Source organism: Megalops cyprinoides, chromosome 6, assembly GCF_013368585.1.
Source record: "Megalops cyprinoides isolate fMegCyp1 chromosome 6, fMegCyp1.pri, whole genome shotgun sequence".
Taxonomy (NCBI): domain Eukaryota; kingdom Metazoa; phylum Chordata; class Actinopteri; order Elopiformes; family Megalopidae; genus Megalops; species Megalops cyprinoides.
Window position 1 is genome coordinate 12200529 of NC_050588.1, and position 26151 is coordinate 12226679.

At 44.9% G+C, this 26151-nt stretch overlaps 2 protein-coding genes across 3 annotated transcripts; one reads left to right on the forward strand and one right to left on the reverse strand.

Moving 5' to 3' along the window:
• Window positions 1-1385: 1385 nt before the first annotated feature.
• On the reverse strand, window positions 1386-21139 carry cdc42 (cell division cycle 42). 2 transcript variants are annotated; one of them, XM_036532037.1, is made up of 6 exons: window positions 21073-21139; window positions 9180-9323; window positions 8733-8805; window positions 7382-7491; window positions 6969-7166; window positions 1386-1514 (listed from the first exon to the last, which is right to left on the reverse strand). In XM_036532037.1, the coding sequence occupies exons 2-6, from the start codon at window positions 9282-9284 to the stop codon at window positions 1425-1427; spliced, it is 576 nt and encodes a 191-aa protein (XP_036387930.1). In that variant the 5' UTR covers window positions 9285-9323; window positions 21073-21139; the 3' UTR covers window positions 1386-1424. The 2 variants fall into 2 exon arrangements, with proteins under 2 accessions (XP_036387930.1, XP_036387931.1); XM_036532038.1 differs by lacking the exon at window positions 1386-1514 and adding an exon at window positions 3124-3913.
• A 645-nt stretch (window positions 21140-21784) lies between these two features.
• ap5b1 (adaptor related protein complex 5 subunit beta 1) lies at window positions 21785-25476 on the forward strand. Its single transcript, XM_036530758.1, has 3 exons — window positions 21785-21810; window positions 22138-22343; window positions 22795-25476. Exons 2-3 carry the CDS (start codon window positions 22194-22196, stop codon window positions 25474-25476), a joined length of 2832 nt encoding a protein of 943 aa, XP_036386651.1. The 5' UTR covers window positions 21785-21810; window positions 22138-22193.
• The last annotated feature ends 675 nt before the right edge of the window (window positions 25477-26151 follow it).

Sequence of the window (26151 nt, forward strand, 5' to 3'; positions counted from 1 at the left end):
AAGCATTTGGTTTGCACCAAAAAAAGGTTATATGATCTGGGCTGGAATTATACTGAACTTTGACCCATCCAATATTCACCAATTGTCTTTTTTTTTGTTTGTTTTTAAGAACAGTTCACAGGTGTTTCACAAGTCAAAGGATGGGGTGAAAACATAAATGGGGGCGGGGCTGAAATTGGCATTAAGTTTTAACCTCTCATTACTGGTGAATGGGTCAAAGTTTTGATACACTCCAGCCCCTAGTTGGTGAAAGGTGGGAAAGTCTCCTTTATAAAACAGCTCAACAAAAAAAGAAAAAGAAAAAAAAAAACAGAAAACAGAAAAAAGATTTTGGTAAAAATGCATAACACTGGAATCTACAACATTGACTTTTACCAGCTTACATTATTATTAATTTTGTTAACCTAAACACAGGAACCTGGAGGCTTGCCTACATGCATGATAACAAGTTCTGGTTCAAATGCCCACTTGGTCCCTGGCATTGCGACAACCCGCCACTTGTTCTGCTAACACTGTTGAAGTTCCCTGCTTTTACTGTAGGCCAATTCCTCAGTCCAACTTTCGCAGCCAGTCAACTGCTCCTCGCAAACAAATCATTAAATTAATTCGGTTAATGTCTCAAATGTCTAGAATGGGAAACGGGGGGGAGGGGTTGTTGTATTGAAGGTTAAGGAGTGGTTTTGGAGGAGTTGCTTTGACTGATGTGCTTTTCTGCTGAGACAAACACACTGAGAGGCACAGGCTGCTTTCAGCCAATCAGATCATTTGGTTTAGGTAAGAGACAACAGAGCAACTTTAACCATTAAAAACTCCCCCCCTCCCCCCGCCGGAAGATGTTCTGTTCAAAAGCCTGTGCTATCCGATCAATGACCGTGCATCTCGGCCCGGTCAGTGCCAGGAGCTGATGCAGCAACTCGATGAAGTCATTGTTTTAAAAGCTCTGTGATCTTTTGGGCTTGGTTTCCTATTGGGATCAGCACTTGCAATCAATCCCCCACACGCCCGCCCACCCCCTCCTGCAACAGCCTACCCTCCATTAGCATCTGTTGTTGGGCGTTACATTGTGGCACTTTAAATTCACCACCAAATTCCTCCCAATGAATTACGTCTTCCTCTTTATAATACCCAGGAAGTAAGGGGACTCTGATCACCCTAACCGTTTCGAACTAAAAAAAGGCCTACGACGATATCGCGTTAATGGGATGACGGTAAAAATGGCCGTCTTTTTTTTTTTTTTTTTTTTTCCTGTCCACTGTGGTGTGAATGCAGGGTCAGTTCCTTGAATCTTTATTGCGGAGTAAAATCAGACTTTTCTATGTTTAACACACATTGCTTTAGAGTACAAAGCTGATAATCAGCCTTAGCAGAGCAAGAGAGGGGGGAGGGGGAAGGGGTTGGGGGGGTATGGGGGTGGGGGGGCGTGCTCATAGCAGGACACATTTGCGCTTCTTCTTGGGCTCAGGGGGCTCCAGTGCCGCCAATATGGCCTCGTCGAAAACATTCTTCAGTCCTTTCTGCGGAGACAAAGCGAGAGAGAGGAGGATGGGGTCAGTGTGTATTACAGCCAAAGGTAAGAGGAGGCATCTGATCACAAAGCCCTCAAACCCACCCGCACCCTCCCATGTGACAGGGGTAGGATGACTTCGCAAAGATGTGGCAGTGATGGCGGTGTTACTACGAACAGCATCACAAACAGCCGGACCAATGGAAAGACATGAGGGGTGACAGAAAAAAAAAATTGTGAGGGGTGGTGGATTCAGTTTATGTGGTCGAAGCTGCCGAGACATCACAGTGTCAAATGACTTGGCTGCGAACTGGGATTACTAATAAATGCTCCACACTATTAGCGACATTCTGAAGAAGAACAAGAAGGAAAAAAAAATACATTGCAAGAATACACCCGCATGAATTCTGAAATTTCCGCAGAGCATGTCACCTTTCCTAGGTGCCTACGAAACTGGAATCAGCAGCTCCAGAGCAGTCATAAAGTGAACGCACCACCCTTTTGCGCATTCCACCGGGGCGTAGCAGCGGCCGAGTGGAAGCGCGTGTCGCCGCGGCGGCATGCGTCACACAGAGGAGGCACGCCCAGCGGCACCAAACCAACCGATAACCGTGAACGCAAACGCATGCCAAATGAAATCCAACTGGGCAGCGGCCGCTGGGCAAATTAAAGACGCCAACAAGAAAGTGGAGGTGCGGGGAGACACAGGTCCAGAGACACCGTCTCTGCTTTAACACGCAGGGGGCAAGGGGGGGGAGGGGTTGGGTGGAGAAGGGGTGTGGAGTAACGGAACAAGCAGAACCTGGGTTTGGACTTGAAAAATAAACAACACACGCATACACACACGAATACACACTCCGAAGATGAAGACGACACGCTGGAGGCGAACGGCGCCGAGGATCCAGATGCCAGGCGGGTTGGGCTTCTGCCTTCCGGATTGTTCCGCGGTCATCTGCCTTTGGGTTTCTGCAGTGAACCGGACGCCCCCTCTCCCAACCCCCCAGCTTCCTGGCTCTTTCCTCGTTGGCGTATGGCTTAGGGGGAGGCTTAACTCCCGTCAGGTGATGGCTAATATGAGACTGAACAAGGGAACTAAACAATACTGGCTCTGTGCAAGGGCTGAGATTTGGAGAGCAGGAATTTGCCTCTGCTGGTCACTATGGGCAGTCTGAACAGGTTACTCCTGCAGTGAGACAGCCTGCTTTCACAGGCAATGAGAAGAGAGCAGCACTCTCTAAGAAAATACTAGGTAGCACAGTCATTAAGGCATCACTTAGTATCAGCATGAACGATCGATCGTTAACCAATTGTCTTAATCAAGTCTTCTGCTGCTGGCACAGAGCACTAAGCATGTTACTTTAAGGCTCCGACTCAAATGGCAGCAAATCAGCAAATTTTAATCAGTTCAGACCAAGTTTGCTTCCTGAAACAAGGGAATGTTCCCATTTCAAACATTTGCAATGCATGCTGGTCTTTCTAACTGGTAAGTGAACTCCAAGCAAGTAGCTGTTCTAATTACTAATCTGCTGTGCACAGGCCACAAATGTACAATCCTAACGCTCACCTGTGGCTAAGCAAGTGTTTCAAACTTCTGTTCATGTTTACCCAGATGGTAAAAGATGGACAGGAACAGGATGGCTATTTCAGTTGTTGTTTATTCAAGTCACATATCATTTCACAAGATTATACTGGGTTCTTTAATCTCAAATCTCATTCGGATACCAACCGCATCCAATGGCACACTATAGCCTTAAATGACCGTATTTAGTGTTTACTTTCTATGATACATCGGTAGTAGTACAAAAAAATAATACATTGACATGATGGCTAGGGAAATCATAAAAATAGTTTTACTTCACAATGCATTATGCAGCGAAAATGGAAAAAAAAACTGCTAACCAAAAAAAAACTCAGCACTGAGGTAACAAACCATTTGTTTTCAGAGCAAGTTACAGATACCATGAGATTCCTCTTTTACACCCTTACAGCGCGACAAAGCCTATGCAGAGAAGTTGCTGTCAAACGGCGTTACACATGTTAGCATCCTTACACCAGATCCAGCGCAGTAACAGGGGTACCAGTCCTTCAAGGCAAGGCCAAGAAAACGAATTGGCAAAGAAAATTCATAGCACAGAGTTACAGGAAGCAAGAGTTTGAGTTTCTCAAGGGTGAAAGGCCGTAAACTGAACAAGGCTTAAAAGATGGTGGCGGGCCACTTATCGGGCAGACAGACTGTTCTTACAGGAGGGGACAACAAAGGAGGCAACAGGCCGTCGGAAGGTGAGGGATTATGGAAAGAACAAAATAAAGGAGGAGACTTTAGAATATACAGCACTTCCGTTTTCGCTGCGTTTCGGGAGGCTCAAGAGCAGCTAGGATAGCTTCATCAAATACATTCTTCAGACCTCTCTACAAAGACAGAGGGGAGGGGAGAGAACAGCAGCAAGATTAGCCGTCAGAACAAACAGGTTAGAGAGAGCAAGCTTCAGACTGCACGTCTACGGAGAACGAATCAGAAGCTAACGGATACAGGATGACAGTGACAGAGAGAGCTACAGGATGAGAGAAAAATGCAGACCATGGGATGAGAGTGAACTACAGGGAGAGAGGGAGAGAGAGGGAGAGAGAGAGGTAGAGAGAACTGCAGGATGACAGAGGGGGCAGCAGAGACAGCAAGCCTACAGAGAACAAATAAGGGAGAGAGAGAACTATGAGAACAGTATAGGAGAGAAGGGGGAAGTGAGAGAGAGAGAGAGAGAGAGAGAGAGAACATATTAACAGATTATGAGAGAACTACAGGAAAAAAGAGACAGAATGAGAACTACAGGATGAGAGAAAGAGACAGCAAGAATTACAGGATGAGAGAAAGAGAAGAGGTGGAGACAGACCATAAGAGAGAGAGGGAGAAATGATATCAAACTTCAAGACGCTTGGGGTGAGACTGACGACAAAAGGACAACACCAGCAGTTAAAAAAAAAGTGTCGGTTCTGATAAAACGGAAGCTTCTCTGCTGGTAAATAAGAGGAAGGAAATTAGGCTAGACCACAGGGAAGTCAAGAGAACATGAAAACTCATTTAAGTAGAGGAAAGGCCCTCTTTCTTTAACAGGCGATACAATGCCCAAACCGTCCTGAATTTACAGAGAGCATCTGATTAGCGATCTCAATAATGCCACAAGGAAAATGTCAAAGTTTATTACAGCACCAAACTTGTCCTGAAATATTAAGATGCAAACATCAGTTTTGCATGACCACATAGTACTCCTCCATTTGCTCCAGATTTTTCAGTAGATTTACACATTCAACATAACAGACAGCTGATTTACAAAGAGTTACACACTGAGCATCAAAAACACTTTGTGGAAAAAAAAAAAACATTTATGCATGAATGGCTTTAGAAATGACAGATTTGGGATATCGATCAGACTTTTTTTTTTTAAATATCAACCGACAGCAGTAAACTGTATGCTGACCAGCACAAAAGCTTATTCTCCTAACAGACAGGGCATTGCTTCCTTTCTTCCTTAACTTTTACTGTGCCCAACACCTTTAATTTTATCCAATCTATATCCAAAATCTGGATACATTATTTTTTTCTAAAAACATACAATCATAGATAGCAATACATTTCCTTCAATGCCCAGAAAGTGTTTGCATTTTGAATCGTAGAGTAAGTGGGTAAAGACTTTCCCCATCTGTCTCAAACAAATAAGCTGAGTAATGCAGCGAATATGCCATCCCATCTGAGCAGCTCACCTGTTACAAGCAAATCCACAGTGAAGTATTCGATAACTACTCTTTGGAAGACGCTGTGTGTAAGGGTGCCTGCTAAATGATGCAATGTAATGAAGTCTCACTGGATCTCAAACACTGCATTAAGCTGTTGATATCAAATAACTACACAGTTTGCTTTGAGAAAATGAGACAGATAAAATCAAACAAATGAGGCAGATGACTGCAAATACATACATTTTGCAAGATTTTAAACCACTCGGCTCTCTCCACAAGCAGGCTTAAAGGACACCAGTTTCCATCCAAGCACACATCCACACGCACCAACCTAACACGACTGACACTCTCAGTACGAAAACAATTCCACCCAGCAGGGGGTGACAGTGAGTAGTGGTTCAAGTACGGCAGGGGTCTGATGTACTGCAAGAACCCAACCTCTGAACCAAGAAAATCTGAACCTGTGTCTCTGAATCAGTGAATGCACAGCCTCCACTTTCTTGTTTTTATTTTGCCCTTCTGTGTGACTTCAAGGCATGAAAATTCAAGGTGAACCATCATTCCAACCTCCACTTTCAAACATCAGGAAATGGGACAGAACCCTCCCAACACTTACCGTCGATAGTTTTGCCTATAAGTGAGGTACAAGCATGTACAACGCATACAAGTCTCCACAGCAAACTCTGGTCCCGTAAAAACTATTTTACAACAGACAACCCAAATCAATGCCGATTTTCTTAAGAGCATCCATTTCTGGTAGGACGACTTCTAGTCCTCAGGTTTTGAAGGAACCAAGGGGTGAAAAAGCAACACATTCATGACACGTCGGGTGCGGTTTCCCATGACGACATGAGTGCGTTTACTGTAATGAGACTTCATAGAGAATGCCACACCCAAAGCTCGGTCTTAAGATTCTTAAACCTACAACAGCACACTTCTTTCTTCCCTTGTCAGTGTGAGAGCCGCTGACGACACTTGCGTGCTGAGGATAAAGAGAGTGGGTGGAATGGAGTCTGTAACAAAATGCCACCCAGAACTGGTTCTGCTGGGTCCACTTGACTGCTATTCTGCATCCACCTTCACGGCTCTTCCAAATTATGCATGTAAGGATCTGGCATTTTCAACTTCAATAATCCAATAATCCAATCCAAACTACCTGCTTGTTAGCTCTGTACGGTGTCAAAATCTCTTACCGTGCCATCCAATCATTAATAAATAAAATGTCTGGGATGATGAATATGATCACCCTGGATTCTGCTACTGCATGTACTGCTAGTGATGGAATGTTACTTGGCAAGCTAGCATGATGTTAATGGCTAGCTTCTTAGCAAAAAGAAAGTTCTTTTACATAGGAAACAGCATAAATAATACATCTAGACTATTCACTGGCAACAAGTCTTTTTCAAACGTTCAAGACACAAAAAACCCATAACAGTATCCACCCTACCTCAAAACCCCCACGGGCTTTTGCTGTAGCTCACATTAGCAAGCATGGCAGCTTAATTACATACAGAGTAGTTAAGTCCAAGATCTAATCCTTTCAAAAAGGAAAAACAAACAACAAAAAACAAGCTAGATTTGTGACTCAGTGCTTAGTTCCGGAATTTAACGGCTCTTTTCATTAGACAAGTTTATTACCTATTAGATTTAAAATGGTAATATATTGTGACACTGACGTCCCCAGGGGCAATCGCAGAAATCCGCACTATGACATGCCGGGCTCGGCCTCCCTTACCTGTGTCAGAGCGGAGCACTCGACATATTTGACCGCCTTCAGGTCGCGGGCCAGCTTCTCAGCTGTCTCTGGGGTGATGGGCTTCTGTTTGTTCTTGGCGAGCTTCTCGATCGTCGAGGGGTCGTCTCTCAAGTCAATCTGCGTCCCAACCAGCAGGAATGGAGTCTTTGGACAGTGGTGAGTGATTTCAGGTACCCACTGCAAGGGAGGAAAGGGGGAAGTGGTCAGCGCTTCGTAAGGCCTTTGGAGCGGGTCACATACAGTGGCACTGAGCCAGATACCTTTATACAATTTTTGTCTTTTCTTCCCCCCTGAAAGATACGGCTGAACAGCCTTGGGAACCAACATCAGAAGCAGGCTGATTCACTGAGTGGAAACACAGAAGTGAAATCCACCGCAAGCTTCCCACTTACCTTTTCTTTAACGTTTTCAAACGAAGAAGGAGAGACGACGGAGAAACAGACTAAGAAGACATCTGTCTGAGGGTAGCTCAGTGGTCGTAACCTATCGTAATCTTCCTGACCTGGAGAGGAGAGGAAAAAAAAGTCCCATCAGGATGCGGTGAGACGTCAACATCACGGCGCTGTCCTCATTTCCAGGCAAACCAGGAAACAGCAGGCCGGAAGCCGCTGACAAAAGGAACAGGGCTATCTCGCTGTCTGGCTGAGACAGCGCCTCAAACAGCCTGCCCAGAAACAGATGGTTAGGGGAAAAGGGAGACTTTGGACAACACGCCCATTCCAGAAGTTCCCTCTGACAACTGGCCAGTCGAGCACACCCCCTCAAATAACAACCGCACTGGGAACTTGAAACCCAGCATGAATGCCAGGAATGCAGGCAATTACAACCACCGATTCTATTTTCTGTTGCAAAAACCTTTTTTTGCAATAGGTGATTATAATCAGCTATTCATGACACTCTGTTTTATCTCAAAAGTTTTCTGGCAGACGGCATACCGCTTAATATGACTTACAAGCATACAAAAATCTGTCAGGCTATTCCTTTATAATTTCATACACAAAAATCAAACACAAACACAGCAACGTACTTGATAGTGCAGACTACACGTGCATGCAACGTATTAGTGTGTTGGAAAACATTTTTTATATAAACCTTTAATATCTGTTTTGTGGAAGTGTAGATGAAGGCACCATGTGCAAGGCAAGCTTTCTCACACCTAGGCAACAAAGTAGCAAATGAAATTCTGAAGGTGCGAGGTGTAGCTTTAAATGGGCTTTGCATTCTAGTGTAACTAGCAATAGCTATGTAAAGCTGTGTGACAATGACCAACTGTTGAGAAAACATGCTAGTTCCCAATATGAACTTTTGTTATTACACAGCTAATTATGTTATGACATCTCTTGATGGTGCCAAAATACGTTTTTAAACACACCTGTTAAAGCTAACTAGCTAACTTCTGTTAGCTAGCATAATGACTAGCATAACTGCTTCAATTGCATTCCTTGCTGAGCTTGCCTACTAGATCCATAAAGTTATGTTACACATTGTTGCTACTGTAATTCTGCATACTGGAAATTTTTGCACAGGACTGTTCACGTATAGAACTGCAACCATGTTTGGCATTACTGCATTTTATCAGAGCATTCATGTTCAATTGAATTTCACATCTTGACAAACATACAAAATACAGACAATTTAATTTTTCATTTAGACTAGAACAGTCTGACTGATGGTCACATCTGCCAACAGAACAGGTGTTAAAATGGGGGTAACTAGTGTTTAAAACAATGAAATATACTGTACCTGCAGTATCAAATAATCCTAGGGTGTACGGTTCCCCTCCAATCATAACCGTTACTGCATAGTTATCAAAGACCTGGAATAACATGGAAAAACAAACCTTTTGAGTGTACGCTTATTTGCTTTGATTAGACACATAGGATTTCTTCTGAGGTTAGGAGCTGGATATGTGGACGGACCCTTCCCAAGTGTTTAATTAAATCAATTTTAACAGGACTGATAAAGGTCTGTTCTTACCTAATATGTTAGCTCAGCTAAATTAACAGATGTTCCAGAACTCTGATGAGAGTTCAAAATGCTTATATTTAGCACAGTGGGTGGCATCAGAAGCAGCAGCAGATAAATTAACGATCAATTTAAAAATCTCACTTTACTCACAAACAGGCATGTACATGCACACACACACACACACACACAGGCAAAAAAGGCAGACAACTGGATGGGACTTACCGTTGGTACATATTCAGAGGGGAATTTGTTGGTTGTGTATGAGATTAAAAGACAGGTTTTACCCACGGCACCATCGCCCACGACAACGCACTTAATTGTCTGCATAGCTGTGCTCTTGTAGGATCCACTATTCTCATTCAAGATCTGAAAGGAAAGGAGAGATAAGCAGGTTAACAATGTGCCACTGCAGAAATAAACCCTTGTTCAAGCACTCCTCTGCTGAACATCACACAGGGTTCCTACACGTTTCCCATTCGAAAATTCCACACTTTTCCAGTCCTTCGTAAGGAGGTTGCTGAAGAGGTTTGCTCAACACATTAACGTAGTAGAGAAGACAGCGAAAGAACGCAGGTTCTTGGTGAGAAACTAACACAGACAAAAGGACTGAATACAGACTGCCGTGAATGGTTCGCTTTTCAAAGCTTTTTACCAACCACCACTTATGACCACTTACTTAGCCATTATTCCCACGCGCTCCAGGAATAACAGTTGAGTGTTTTGGACTGATTAATCAACTACAGCTTTTTTTTTATTAAATTGATGTGCTTATATAAGTAAGTTCAGGATTATAACATGTTGAAGTGCAAGGCCTACTCAGCTGCCAGCACCCTGTGTCCGTTGATGTGACAGAGTCTCTCCCAGGAGTTAAGTCTTACTTAACAGAATGCCTTAAGAGCGTTCACACCAAAATGATTTCGCACACACTGCGTTTTTCCCATCTTCTTACCACCAGCTGAAAGGTAATATTTCTACCTCCTCTATCCCAAGTGCACCAGTCACCACAGGCTTGCTACTGCCTCCTCATCTATAGTCTATGGACTTAAGCTTGGATGTGGTTGAAGCTGAAGTGTCACATGATCAAAACAAATGCCCTGATAATCCAGCAGTAAGAAAGCAAAACACAATAATGATTATCCTTTTTTTTTTTTTTTTAAACCTAAGTCAGCGTGTTTTTGCAGCGGCCGGGAATCGGGACAGTAAAATAGTGACCGTTTTGGCCCACAAAGGTCTAAGAGAAAAGACGGCACTGGGTCATTGCTGTTTGAACCCATGGCTGGGAGATTTTTAGTTGATCAGCAACTGGATTATTATTATCACTAACATTGTCTTTTAAAAAAGGTAAGGCAACAGCAATATCACAACACAAAGCACTGTGCTGTAATCCTGTCCACAAAATACACCTGGAGAGACTAAATCACAGGTCAGTACCAGGGCAAAGCAATCCACTCAGAGCCATTCTGATGAAAAGAAAGTTATGAAGAGTAGGTCACAGTTAAGAGACAATTTTTTAAGAGTGATTTGAAAATAAAAATTCTGAAGGCTCACTTCCCTTTCCACAGTGTCATGCATCATGAGACTGCGGTGCCACACTTCACCCCAATTCCCACCACCATGCCTCGTGAAAGGGGCATGTTTACCAAAGCCTACTTTTGTGAGGAGACAGAGCTGCTTATTGTAAATTTCCTGTAATCGGCCACCTTAAGCAAATGAATGGCAGATTGAATATCATGAACTTTAAATATGACAAGGAGAGAAGAAATGAAAGAAATGAAAATAAAACAAAAAACAAAACACGTGGCCAAACCTCATTTGGTATACTTATGGCCAATCTGAGAGGGTTCATGGTTTTTTTAAAATGGTTTAATTTCCAAGCATCCAGAATGTCACAACAGTACGTCTAGAACAGGGCTGAAACATTACACCCCTAGATCACAGTATTAAATATCTAGGCACATTAAACCAATATATTTGATGCATTTGTCCTCTGACCTAACACGGTGGATGAGGGGTTATATAAATACAGTATCCCACTGGCAATGTGCTTCAACACACTCTGCATGCTGATCAGATGCAGAGCATGGCAAATTTTTGGAACCGCTGTCACCAATCAATAACACACTGTCAGACCTGAGGGCCATGACCCCATATGGCTAGTGTTTACTGGAAGGTTATGCCAACTGGTAGCGAACATGAGAGATCCCTCCATTAACAATTTCAGCAGACAAAACACAGACAACGTTGCTTAATCTGAACAAGACCAGAATAGCCGTTAAATGGTCTTTTCAAGCCTTTGGAATTCCAAAAATGCTCATGGAAAAATCAGGAATGCGTTTTTACAACATGAAACATGCCAAGGGTGCATTTTGCAATTGGGGGGTCATGCCTTTTCAGTTTCTGATCAGCACGTTCTCCTCTTGACCTCCGATTATGATCTGACCGCGCACAGCACAGCACCGATGATGTTTCGCCACAATTGTTTCAGCCACTGTGAAACTGACGGCCGTGCCGATATCACATGCACATTATCAGCATCAGCTTGCTCAACCGAAATAGGAAAGGGGCATATTTAAAACGACACACCCGCACAATTCAGAAATTTCATACGCCACACCCTTTCAGCTTTAACACAAATTTGTAACTGCAGTTTAAGAAACCAGCTAACACAGCGGAGAGCACACAACCAGGTCCCATTATCTACCATCTTTCTTAACTGTTTATTTTGAAAAAACAGCACCAGAACACTGTGCTACGGAGGTGGCAACCGAACGGAACAGCAAGAAAGCAGTCAAGTGATTCATATCCGCTTAACGTGCTTTAAAATCCGTCCTTACGCGAAACGGCAAAGGATGTTTATCTGAATAAGCACGCCGGCCCTAGTCTGTGACCGTCATTCCCAAAACGAGAGGACAAACAAACGCGGAATTTCCCCAGAGTTACCTCACGGAGTTTCTGGCAGCGGCGCAGAGAGGAGGCTCGCGCGGACGCTGCGGAGAACGTCCTTCACCACACAACAGAGGGGGCTCTGAGCGGCGCAGGACGAATCGCCCCCGTCAGAGAGGGAGAGGGGCGGCGCTGAGAGCTCTCGGGAGTGCACATTCTTCGCTGTAAAAGGAGAACACCTATCATGCTGACCCAGCGTTCTCGCAGGAAATTAGCACATACCTTTCGCTGACTGTATCGCCGCATTGGACCTGTTTATATCAATCCATAAGACCCCCCCCCCCAAAATCCAAGGCGCCCGCCAGCGTCTCCCACCAATTTAATCAGAGCGGGATAGTGTCGGCGGGGGGCTTCCGAGACACTCCTTGCCGCGGGCGCGTTTGACTTATTGATGCCGTTGGAGCCAAGCCGAAGCCCGATGTCAGAACTGAAGGGTAGATGGAGAGGAGAGCTGCTATGATTTATGGGCCCTCCTCCCCCTGCCTCCTCCGGTTAGCTTTATATTCTGCTCCTACTTAATGTTCTTTGCTGCAGACCCCAGGGGAGGCCTGAAATGGCTAATTAATTATCCCTCAGTGTAAGCAGTAAGGTAAGAGGCTGGAGAGACTCGCGCCACAGCGACCTTGATGCCAGCACTAGGACAACACCTTTGGCGATTCTGTCATGGGGGGGAAAAAAAACTGAGCAGATCTCAAAACTCCTCTTTTTTTTGGCTGTCCAGACCATGCGCTAAAAGATTTTCACTGAAAACACGCTTTATTTTGTGTCTCAGAAACAAAAAAAAAAAATCAGGAATCACAAGAAGCGGAGAACAAAAGCCCAAAAAAGCACCCACCTACCACACCGACGTACAGTGTGGATACTGACCTGTGGTCAAAATGCTCCCTGAATGGCGTTTTTTGGTGCCGTATCCACATCTGCTTGTCCTCGCGGTCTTGCTGCAAACAATGCTTACAGGCACTGGCAGACAAATCCTTGAGGCGAAACGCCTATCCCAGGAGAAACCTGCACAGCCCCACAGCCCCCCCCAAGCCGATAAAGCTTTATCTCCCAGCCCGATCAATCACAGCGGGGGTTTGGGTGACCCAGCACGGTCAGATAAACCGCACACCCCAGCCAGCCAGTGAGTGAGCGAGCACTGCAGGGCGGGTTAAAAGAAAGGGCAGGCTGGAACGCTGCACTTAGCAGTTGACCAATAAACCCAATAAGCTGAGCTCAGCCACCCAAACCCCCCCCCCCCCCCCCCCCCCGGAACGTTTCAATGCATTTTCAAGCCTAATACCTCTAGTAATCTGTTCCGTGCAGCTGCGTTTTGAGTTAGAGTCAAATAAACTAATCCCTGGGAAAATGTCTGCCATCAAGCTGTTCCTGGCGCGACCATCACGGGCAGATTTAACCACCGTAGCTTTTTAAAAGACAGAGCCCCTTTCTCTGCATATTACGCTGCTGTCACTTGTTAAGGCAGGTAAGCACCACGGCGTGGAATACCAAAACAAAACACCCTTCAAAGCCTCTGACAAAACGCAGTGTGAAACGACGGCAGAATCAAGCGACACGCAAGCGAAGCCACAACACGACACGCTGTAAACACCCGCTGCAGAGGAACGCAGGCAAACACAGCGAGGTCAAGCGCGTCTTTCATTCTTCACACGAGTATCGCAGGGCTTACAGAATACCGGTAAAAACAGCCCATTCTCCGCTCTAGTCTCGGGAGACAAAAAAGCCTTTAAGAGCGCCGAGGCGGCTGCATAATGGCAAACACAGAGCATGGAGGACCCCCCCCCCCGTGCCTCCATTTGTGGGTCACTGCGGCTTTAACGCTAAAGAATAACGTCATGCGCTCAGCTGCCCCGCGCGCGCCGGACTCACAGAAGGGCGTTGTGGTCAGTCTCCGGGAGCGCAGCGCGGCGAAGCGCGGACGCCCCTCTCTCTCCCGGGGGCTCGCTGGTGGCTGCCGAGGCGCTCCCCTTGCCGAGCGGAGCAGGAGGACGAGAGCGTGCGCGTGTGTGGGGGGGGAGCCGAGGCTGTGCGCTGACTGCGCCTCTGCAGTGGTCTGCAGTCGCGGAGGGGAGAGGAACGGGTGACGGAGGGGACAGAGCCAGCGCTTGCCTGCTTCCTTCCTTCCTTCCACACTCCGGCAGCCTGCAGGACTCCGACTGACCTCATCTCTGCGTTACAGAGGCAGGGGCCCGCCCCTCCAAGCAACACACACACACATACTCACACCACCCATAGACATCACAATGACAGACATCACAAGGGCGATCAACAAACAAAAAAAAAAAGGGGGGGGGGTGTCACTCTGATATGTTTTAGATCATGCGTATCGCAGGGATCTCAAAAACTGTGACCCCTGTTCCCCTCGCCTGTGTGAAAGACATGCTTCAGATCCAACGTACAGGCTAATCTAAACCAATAGCAACATCGCCCGTTTTTACCGGCACAGTTGGGATACAATGCCAAGTGTGCTGGAGGGGGTTGGTTTTCACAGACAAACAGCACTATCCGTCCTACTCAAAAAAATCAATGAGCAAAGCAGGAGTCACCCTTAGCAAAAGGTCTTAAAGACTGCGAGGGAGCTGTCGCCCAAACACCCTCTTCATTAAGTAGTCAGGGGTGGGGTGGAAACAGCCCCTGCTCCTACACCCAGACAAATAATTTAAAGACTGCAGTGGCCAGCCCAACTCACTGTATCAGTACAGATGGTGAGCGAGATATCTGTAACTGCTAAGATCTCCATGTACACACATTCTTCACACAGCCTACTCCTTTTCCTGCTTCGATGATTTCAGAGATATGAAGAGTAACATTAAGTGTGAAGCTACACAGCCAGTGATGGGCTGGTTGGATTAAGGTGATAAATCAGGCCATTTTTCTGTTCATATGTCATCCTTACCTAGCCTTGCACCCAGTTTTTTCTTCAAGATATCAGATAACCTTGTTTGGTGAAACAATGTGGAAAGAGAACCACAGTAATTTTTAACATTCCCACACCTCATTTCAACAAAGACTCATTAAACCCATACACATAAGCCAACTAATATAACCACTTCTGTGCAAACCAACTGTTTCACGAGTTTACAAGTGCTCCCAAAATCTTCTAAAATTAGAGAGAAAAATCACCCTTGGCCCTGACATCAGCAGCTCCCGTGACTCTGAAGGCTATTTGCTCATGCAGAACTTTTGAAAACCTGCCTTGGCCTTCTCCGTCTGAAACAGACTGACAGGCTCTCTGTGGATAAATGAGCCTCTATTAGAATGTGCTACACCTGAAGAGGTGTCCTGCTGCCGGTGCTGCTCCCTGTGTGCCGTCAGTCAGGGCCAGCCCTGCTGCCACGCGGCCCCTCTCCTACGGAAGGTACAGTCACCGCTAATTATGCCTCCCGCCCGTGCGCTTCCGAAAAAGCCATCATGAATGGACAGATCCACCACTGCGAGCCCTGGGGAAATTGCAATTAGCCCCTGCTCCCCAGCTGGCAGAGTTCTGTTGAATTTCTAAACCGATGCCGGTGCTGGTTTTTGAATCAGATCAGCGCTGGTCTTATAATTAGGTTTTATCCAGCTCTCAAGTACTGAACTTGACAGAAATAGCGTAGTAATGTATGTTGCCAATGTGTCGGAGGTATGTTTGTGTTAATATCGACATGCTTCAGTTCAAATCTGCCAAGTGAACAAACTCCGGGAAGATGTCTCAATATGCTTTAATGAATTTTCTGCACAAGACAGAACAACTAATTACTAATTCTCTCCATTCATTATTTCTTGAAGAGAATAAATGAATACAATTCACTTAGACTGTTATTTACATCCTTATTTTAAAATAAACACTTCCAACACCCCAATATCTGTAAAGAAGATACTTAAACCAAATCCAGATCGTATTTCCAGGCACAGCTCAAGACAACCTCATTTTTTGACAGCTCCGTGGGGCCAAAAATCAGCGTATATGGTCTGACAAGATCCATTTGGAAGTGTCTGTGAGTCCAGACCAGTATCTTGTTAAAAAGTTCTCACCGGTACTCAGCACTCAGCCATACTGATTTACAGACTCCACTTGAGGATTCGTACCTCAGCGTTGCTGCTGGTTCAAGGGAAAGATGGTGAATTCTGGGATCGGCTTGGCGAGCGATGATACTCCATTCTACGCCGGACGACCACAGCAAACCATAGCCATGTCCTTTTCATTTTATTTTTTTTTTTGACTGAAAATCGTTGGCCAAAGAATTTGGGCCACAAAAATCCCGAACGAAAAAGCTGAGGGGGAGATAAAACCCGCGTGCCCCCAGCGCAAAAGCGTGGCAAAAATGCACCCGCTAACGAAAAGGAACAGAATCGGCGCGCTGCTGTAGCTGTTAGATGAGAATCTGCATTGCTGTGCGGGACTGTGCACAAAACGACGCCTCAACCAGCTGCATCTCCGTCGGCCGCTGCAGGACAGAGACCTACACGGTCAAAGGGCTTTTTTGTTTGCTGTTGTGCACAATAAAGCTCATTCTCACTTGCTGTGCTGGTACCATTCCTTTAATTTGCGCAGAGGACATTAGCGCACCTACTTTGCACCCACAGATGAGACCCACGAACACTGCTTGCTTGTGGAAAAACAGAAAAAAAGACATCTCAGGTGGTGGACCTTCATCAACGCTCTCACAAAGCTCCACTGACTGAAATTTTAGTCAAAACATTTTTCATTTGTTCTCTTCAACCAGCTGTTGTTATTCTTTAAAATCACAGGTGACTCATAATTCATCTACGCTTGGTACTTCTACAAGACGGAAATTCTATGACTGCAAGCCTCCATGTAAACGTGGCTTCTTTTGAGATGCACCTTCAGAAAGAAGAGTGACATATTAAAGGATTAAAGGAGAGACTGCTTCATCTGTGGAACGCACCAGCTCTTGGGGTCTGCCTCTTCCTGTGCTGGCAATCCACTCAGCTTTGACAGGAAGCGGCATTCACTAACAGTCCTGTGCCTTTAATCCCCAAATTTGTAACACTTAAGTCTTACTGAATATTCATTCACTAATATGGAAAGACAAAAGTTTACCTTTACAAACGGTTTGAGGCAGCCATGCCCCCCCAAATGCCATAATTTCAGACATTTACAATAGCTAGACAGAAGGTAAAGGAACCCCTGTAGCACAAACACTCTTGACATTTGTAGCTTTTATCCTGTAACACTTAAGCAGTGCGCTACTTTAACATGAAGGACAACGTAATGGCCTTATTCATACAGAGAGCGCACCCTGGGCATTCAGTGCGAGTCCATCCCTTCCTGTTACACATCCGCCTCCTTTGAGATCACTTCCTTCACTGCAGAATGCCATGTTTAGACTGCGCAGGACGCACTCCTTTGAAGCACGCCTTTAAATCAAAGTTCACCGTGCGGTGGTGCCTCACAAACAGCCTCACCTCAGCGTCCTGAACTGGAGGACTTAAAAGCTTTTACTATCACTTTTAAGCTTTTACTACCCCCCCCCCCCCCCCCACCCCCGGTAAACGTGCAAGCATACTTACACAAAACCAACCCGACAGATTTAAGGGCAACGAGAAACCCCTTCTCGTGCAAGGGCAATTACATGAAACTTCCCTTCTGTGCCACTTCCCACTTGCACAATATTCTTGTAATGTCTGCGTGTCAGGTGCGTGTCACTTGCAGAGCATCCAGTAATGACGTCTACTGCAGCATATGCTTTCGGTGCAAGGCGACGGCAGATGTTTGCACTTACGAAATGATGCCTTCCGACAACGCCGCAGGCTACACTATCGCCTCTCAACAAATCACCTGATAATGACTGGTGTGTCCAGATGTGGTCAGGAGATGGGTTCCAACCGTGAAACTCATGCTAAGAATCCGCCCTGATGAATCTACTGCGCGGTCTGTGAAAACACACTTTCAGCAAGGCTGTGGCAATTTATCACTACAGCTGAGCATTGCATCAATATTAAAATCATAGGAGCAGCCCTAGTACTGCTCTTTTGAACATAAAACACGCACGCTAACACTCAAGATTATATGTCACACCTAAGTCAAAGTGAGATTTATATTTTCATTTAATTTTTCCGCTAGGGAGCACACCAAGCTTCACTACAGCTACAGAAGAAGAATTAATTTTACATCTCGGCAATGGAAAATGCACACATCATGGTTTGTGTTTTACGGTGACCCTTGTACACACCATAAGAGGAGGACAGATGGATACAAAAGCCCATGATAGGCCAGAGCCTCGATTTTCCACCCTAATAAGGAATGCCCAGCTCTTTGGACAGCTTGACCACTTTGACCTACAACTGCTGTGACTGCAGACATAACAGCACATGGAGATGAGGGCACAAACACAAAGCAAAAATGAAGCCGAGAGCACTTCCCCCACCCCAGTCATGTAGTACAGACATACAGCCAGGTGAAGAGAGTCCCAATGTACTGCTCACACGCACATCGCTAATTGCACCATCCTCCCTCCGGCGACCATCTCGCGGAAACATTGTTGCCCTCCACTCATGTGGCAAGCAGTCGGCTCGAATTGGCATCACTGCTCCGGGGGCGTGTTCTGATGGCTGTCAGCTGAGCTTAACGGCGATGGCTGCATGCATCTTAACTGTGCAACCGCTGAAACTCTGGGAAAGTTGAATCTTTTGTCTTGCTGGGATGCCACAGCAGGCTTACGTTAAGGGTTCAGGTCTGGTACTAGACTCAACAAGCCATCTGAAGAGACAGCAAACGCTTGCAACAGATAAGACTCAGCGCTAAAACATACGCAGGACACTTCTGCAGGTGAAAGCCCAAACCTTGTGTGCTTGACTGCCTTATCTTACAGTCACATTCAGTAAGCTATTCAGAGCTATATACACTACTTAGATGTTAACTCCTCAGTGTAGATCTAACCTTAAATAAGACTTCAGTAACCACATTACAGAAAATGCACTGTGCAAATGCCATCGGCCACTCATGTCCCCACTATGCACATTAATAAAAGCCTGTTTTAATTTTGAATTTAATTATGTCCTACAATCCAAAACAGTATCTCTGACAACGATTTGGATAGCCACAGCAATGTCATCCACACTGCCTGCCATGGTGACCTCCGTATTAAAAAAAACAATAGGTCAAGACTGTTCAATACCCTGACAGTAATGCTTAATTATACACTCTCAAACCACTGCAACACCAAACTGGCAAGCCTGTCCTTGTTCGAGTAACAGAGACTGAGCTAGGAAATATGTCAGTGTGTTTCCTGTATTCCTGTATCCAGAGTGTGTGTCCTATAACAGTGACAGACCTGTTATTAGGACATCCCAGTAATGGCAATTAAAAGACCTTGCTTTTTTCATGACAAACAATCAGAGCAATAGCTGGTCTCCAGTCACGGACAGACTGCAACACCAATTACCTTTTCAAAACAAATGACTACGTCACTGTCTACCTAAATGCACTGCTACTCTCTGCAGTGTTGGAAAAAACACCAGACGACTCTTGTTATCACAAACGCAACTCCTACAAACGATGACACTGCCTCTAAAAAAAAGACTTAACCTGGGCAGACATATTTAAAATCTTAATCTTAAATCTTCAGATTCTAGAGCTTGAAAACATAAAATACAGCAGGTGTGAACCTGCGGCTTAAACTTTGTTAATACACAATCAGCTGTGTAAGTATGTGCCGTTTTCTCCTTTGCAAGAACCAACCTCCAAAAAATCAAAACAGAGAGAACATAACTTAACTTCTGAGTTAACATTTGTGCCTGAAAGACGCACCCTTTCAAACTGCTGGTTGCTCGTGTTAATAGCCAGGTGATAAACGTTAACATGTTTCAAAATGCTATGTTTACCTAAAATCTCTGCAAAAGCTATTTGTTAGGTGGCTAAATACTCAGGACCACCAATGCTGCACAGTGATAGTGATACTGTGTGAATGTATAACGTTACGTGAAAGTAAGATGTCACCCGTCTCACGCGTAATGTAAGCCCGCTTGCCAAGTGCTCTGATTCCACGCAGGACAGTGGGCATGGACGGGAGCACCATGCACGTATCTTTTCTTACAAACTATATAGCTGGCTATATTAGCGAGGTTTCTCCCAATTTTAACCGGGGAAGCTCAGTTAGATTCCTGTCACTTCTTCGACACCCATTTCATCACATGATGGTCAAAACAGTGATTCCAAGGCAACACTGATAAAACAAGAGCACTACGAAACACACATACAACCCACCCATTGGTACCTCGCTTTCAACCAGACAGTAGCTTTCATGTATTTCACACGTATCTAACCTGGCAAGCTAGCTATCGATCATCGTTATCTTAAAAAGTGGTCAGTGAAACAAGTATAATAAATGTAGGAAGCTATCTAACGTTAACTAACTTGCCTACTTGCTAACCACACTAGCGAGCTAGCCAATTCGTCTTCCGGTCAGATTATTTAGCTGGCGTGCTAAATGGTTCACAAGCCCATCTTTGAAATGTTGGAAATTCTTTACATTACTCCATAGACTCTCTCAACGAATATGAACTGGCTACAGGCCACACTATTAATTAACTTACAGCAACAGATCGGTGGCTCTCCCGTCCTTCCCCCTGCTGCTGCAAGCAAAGCAATCTGATAACCTCGGCCACCAGCAGCACTATGGCCATTCTCTGCTAACGTTAGCCAGATAGACGGCTACATCATCGCATCAGTAACGGTTACAGCACAGCAGCTCACTGGCTAAGGTACTTCCCTAGATATCAAGCTTAGATTCAGTAATGAGCCACCTCTCGGTCATAAAGAGGACTTGATTTATCTATTATTATGCAAATCCAAGATAAAACAGAACAGTTAGCTAGCTACAGTTGGCTGGCAAAATATCAAGTGCTCAACTGAATAAACGGAATGCCCCATCATTATCGAGCTGAGTGCACGTATTTATTAGCAAGATGGGTATCTCCACATTTTCGCCCTTTTCTTTCTTTGCTGCCGACTGCTGAACGTACAAGTGAGTTTTAGCTGTCTAGAGCTAAAACGTTAGCTACCTTCTTAGCCATTTTGCTACCTATAAATTTTCGCAGAAAATCACGACAAATATAGTATACAGCATATCGAGAGGTTACATAAAAGTAATCCCCGCAGAGAGAATTAATTTACACATTTGCAAATGGGTATATATCGGCATTTAATTAATATCAATTGCCCTCTTACCGTATCCTTTCTGTTTGTGTCTCTGCGCCGGGCGTTGGCAGGTCCGCGCTCGGGGTTTCACAGTCAAAGCTACAGGGGCATGTTACGTAGAGCGTACCGACAGATATCCGCTTAAAACTGTGCAGAATTGAAAATTGACAGTAAACTATGAACATAATTCATTGCTTTCCAAAATTTATAATTTGTTTAAACAATTTAAACATTCAGTTTAATGCACACATACCCATATGTTGAATCTATTTTGAATATTATTGATATTTAATTATTTATAATAGAAATATCTAATAGGTAACTGTAACATGTATATTAGAATTACACTTAGACTACACTGTATTAAATACACCTTCACGCCTACCAAAAAGACATTTGCTTATGAAAAATAAGCTATGTACATTTTTTATTAATGATAAAAAAGCAAAATTCCCGTGAGATATTCAAAACTTTGTCAAGAAGACTGATAGCCTTAAACATTTATCCAAAAAGTATATTTAGTCAGTGAGTTCTCTTTCATTTCATCTTATGCCGATAAAATAGCGACGCATTGGCAGGTCGTTTGACAATGGCCTGTATTACTTTTATGACCTACTTTCCTTGGAATATAAACTGCTTTATGTTAGTCTACCAGCAGGTGGTGGTATTGAAGCATTCTGCTGAAGGTTTGGTCATATGATATATTTTTTTAATCACATGATTCTTCAATAAGGAACTGATTCCAAGAGTTGGAAAAGAAAGGAGCAGGTACAGCTGCAAAAGGTCATTTTTCGTGTTTTTAACTGTATTTTCTTAAACACGTAAGTAAAGTATTGACTGATTTTGTCACATACGAGAAGCATATTCCCACTCATATAGACTAATTTATTCGCAGCCTTATTTTGTTTGCTATAAGCCTGTACTTACCGTACTCAAGTGTGTAGCTTATTAGCTAGCTAGCTAGCTAGCTACTTGGATTGCAAGCTCTTAGCATGATCCTCTGCGGATTAGCTAAATGTCCTGAAAAATGCAACGTAGGTTGTAGCAACGTGTCTACGAAGCGTTAATTTACTAAATGTGTCTCTTATTCCATAGCTAGGTCATGGATTGAAAACTTCTCCGAACTTGGACACGTATGCACAGTACCTGTGATGGCAACTACAGCTCCAAGTTCTTGGTCCCAGAGAATCTCGGCGTTTATACATAGTCCGTCTCAGTTTCTGTCAAGCACTACATCCGACTGTTTTCTGGCGGAACTCCTCCACGAATTAAGAGATGACAGGATTAATGAGAGTACCAAGGTGCGTAATTAGCTCGATTTCATGCGTTACACTGTCTGTGTGAACAAATGCTTAAACCGTAAATTAAGATGCTACTTATAAATGAGCTATTATTAGCTTTGAAGGTCAGTTTTGACCCCGAGAGGTCAGTAACTAGTTTTGTGTTTCATATTTTTGTATGCAGTCAAAATGTCTGAGTTTTGAAGTTTGAAATTTGAGTTGGTGTCCATCATCAATGAAAAATGAGGCATTTTGGCCTACGAAAATAAATCGCCTCCTGACATTTTTGCATTAAATGACCTAGACATGTATGTATTTGCAAATGATTGCTTACAGAGCTGTAATGAAATATATTTAGTGCACATTTTGTACGGTAGCTAAAATAGTTAATCTGTTGCTGTAGCATAATTAAACTGGATCTTTGATCCTATTACTTCCAATGTGATTACTTTTTGGGACCTTATTGTTGCAGGTCCTCTTGCTGTCCATCCTGCAAGAGTACCCCAATGTCCTCTGTCCCAGTGCCACTGTGGGAGAGGAGACGACCCTTGACCTCATGGCCATTTTCACCCAGGCTCCTGTACGGTCCATGAATCTCAAATGCCACCTGATGTTGGCCACCGCTAACATCTTGGTGTGCACGTCGTGCATGGACAGCCAGGCAAAGGTGGCCGAGAGCTTTCTAGACCTTCTGCTTCTGACCATCCAGGACACGAATGATCACAAAGACGGGCAGGTTTTCCATCCTCTCAGGGCTGTTGCCTGTGACTGCCTCCGGGAGATGGAGACCTGTTTCCCGGGCCTGCTGTCTCAAAAGCTAGAGCTACTGTACCTCTTGAAACAGCAGGAGACGACACCCCTGCACCAGGCGTATTGTGTCTTGTACACACTGGGGCTGAAGAACGCCATTCACCTCTTGGCTCTGCAGAACGAGGTTGCTGACGGGGAGCTGAAGAGTATTTTGGCGGGGAATGAGGGGTTTGCATGGAAGGTTGTCGAAAATCCCCTGCCTCCATTCCCAGTCAGCTCCATGGGGGAGATCCCTCTCCTGCAGATGAGTGCGGACAGCAAGGAGCTGAGGTCCATTGTGTCTTTGCTTCTGGAGGAGTCCTACTTGCTGACCCCTGCGTCCCAGGCCACCTTGCTCCGAGAGCTCGTCGAGGTCGTGGCCATGGTTCAGGCTCTTTCCCCCTCTATCTTCAAGTCTCAGCTCCTGCGGCTCTTCGGGACGGTGGAGACCACCCTCCTGCACGCCACATTGCTGATGAAGGCCACCTTCACAGACAGCCTCTTCACCACAGAGGATGAGAACTTCTTCATTAAGAGGCTCGTGGGCATGGCCCAGCACCCACAGCTGAGCAACCCTCAGAAGCTCTTTTACATGGACTGCATCCTCCATTTCCCGGAGAACCGCCCCATCTCTAGTAATGGAGACGAGAGCCTTCCAGTGCTGGTCACACCTCGTCTGGCTGTCTCACTGCTACCCACGGTGTTCAACGACAGCAGCACCATGCTCTGCAGAATGAGCCTCCTCAGCCTGGTGTACATGGAGGCAGATGAGGAAGACGACAAAGGGGTCAGCTACCTGTTTGACCACCTGATGGCACTCCACAGAATCGTGGACAACCATGGCACAAGAGAAATGACTGTTACCTTTTTCAGAGCTGTTTTCACTTTCCTCAACTATTTTTACCACTCAGAGAAGTTCACAAATGACCTGACAACAAGACTTTGTGAGCTCTATTCGAGGCACTGTTATCTAGCACCCAATGTGAACAACATGATAGATCGTGCCCAGGAATGTTTGGGAGATTCGGGGTGGCCAATCCAGTTGCTTAAAGCTTTGCAAAAACTGATTGTAGAATTGCCATTGCCTCAGCTCACTCTCCAGAACCTCAACTGGCACTTTAAAGTTTTGGGCAGGGTGGCCAGAGAAAGTCAGGTTCCTCAGAGGAGCTCTGTGTGCTTTCTGCTCAGTGTCCTCATCAACTCCAGCCTGTGCACTGCCGGAGGGTGGCGAATGGGCAACGCGGTTCTCGCTGTCTGTCGGAATTTGCTCCAGCACCCCTGCTTGGACCAGGTGTTCATTGAGCTGGCAGATCTCCTGCAGTACATGATGCACCACTATGAGGACACAGACATTCAAGACCACGCAAGATTCTACTACACCCTTCTAACTAACCTGTCTTTAGAAAAGCTCTCTGGGGTCCTGGCAAAGGGGCCAGATATAGGCCCAGCTAAGGTGAGGTCTCTGTCCTCTATCATGGCAGAGAGTGAAGGGCTGTCCAGCAACTTGACGGTGCACCAAATGAAACACCCAGTGCTGCAGCTGGTAAAGTTCCAGGATAGTGCGAAGCAGGAGATGTCGCAGGAGGGGAGATCCAAGACCCTTGAAGGTGAGGAGATGCTAAGGGTTTACCAGGAACAGTTTCTCAGCCCTGGTTTTGCCTCTGAGGTGATCCTGAAATACTGTTTGACACATGTGGGTGATGTGGAAGCCCCATATCACAAGCTCTTCAGCATCTGTCTTCATTTTGACCTGACTGATTCTAATTATGAAGAGGTGAGAGACATTAATGTGCCCTGCCTGTTCAAGGCCAGGAAGCCCCCAGTTGTACATCTCAAACTGAAGCCTCGCCAGCCGTACCCCACGCGTCTCCGTGCCAGTGCCGTGTTCACCACTGAGGACGGGATGTCTTGGTATACCCAGCTGGCAGACGTCTCTGTGTCTTTCCCAGACATATTTCTTCCAATGCCTGTCACCATGGATTGGTCCCAGGAGAGCAGGGAACAGTTGTTTGACCACATCTGGAAATCCACATGCTCAGAGGAATCCAGTCAGTCTGCCACCAGCCTGTTCTGTTTCGAGGTTGGGGACAGGCGTCTCTGTGACCTGGTTGAGTCGAACTTTCACCCCTGCCTGATCTCCAAACAGCCCGATCAGGAGTCATACAAGGTCTTGTTTTTCCTTCCACCCCAGTGTCACGTGCTGCTGCACATCATAGGTGCAGAGGATGCCATTCAAGTCAGCATTGTCACAGACAACTGGAAGCTTTTGCCTTACATAAACTCTTACTTGCATGATGTCACGAATGGGACACAGAAAGGAGGAGGAAACCAAATGGAAGTGCCTGATTCTAGAACAGACAGTTGATGAGTTCCATGAAAATGACAGAATCTGAACTGGTAAAAAGGGTGAATCAGACTTGTTTTTACTGTGATATTAACACTTTTAAAGCTTAAAAATTTAGCCTGTGGAGTGGTTTCATGATTTGGCCTTAAATGTGATTTGATTGCTAGCATTTTTTGTTAAAACACTCACATTTTTTTTCTCCTGGATTTACTTCTATTACCTGTTTCAAAAATATTGACCTGTCTTTCATCTGCGAACTGGAATACTGTGAAATAATATTGTGTGTTACACAGTTCATTTGTGAATGAACAGTAATTTCTTGACAATGTGTATTGCGGCTATAAAACTGTTAAAATTTGAATTCCTAAATAAATATTTTTCAGTGAGTGGGAGTTGTTTATTCCACTTCTGCCTTGAAACAAAACATGACCTTGCACAGAATTTTCAAATTTCCATATATTTTACGTGATTTCAAATTATTTTTGCATAATAAACACCAGACACCAAATACATCAACACTCCATTTTTTATTTTACATTGCAGTTTCATTTACACATAAAAGGTGACCCAAAAAGTCACACCATATAGGGATTTCTCCCCAGGTAGTTGATAATGACAGGAAACTGATTTTTACATAAAAGACTTTTAAAGAACAAAATCCAAGGCCACATATGGATGAGATACCATGGGAAGAAT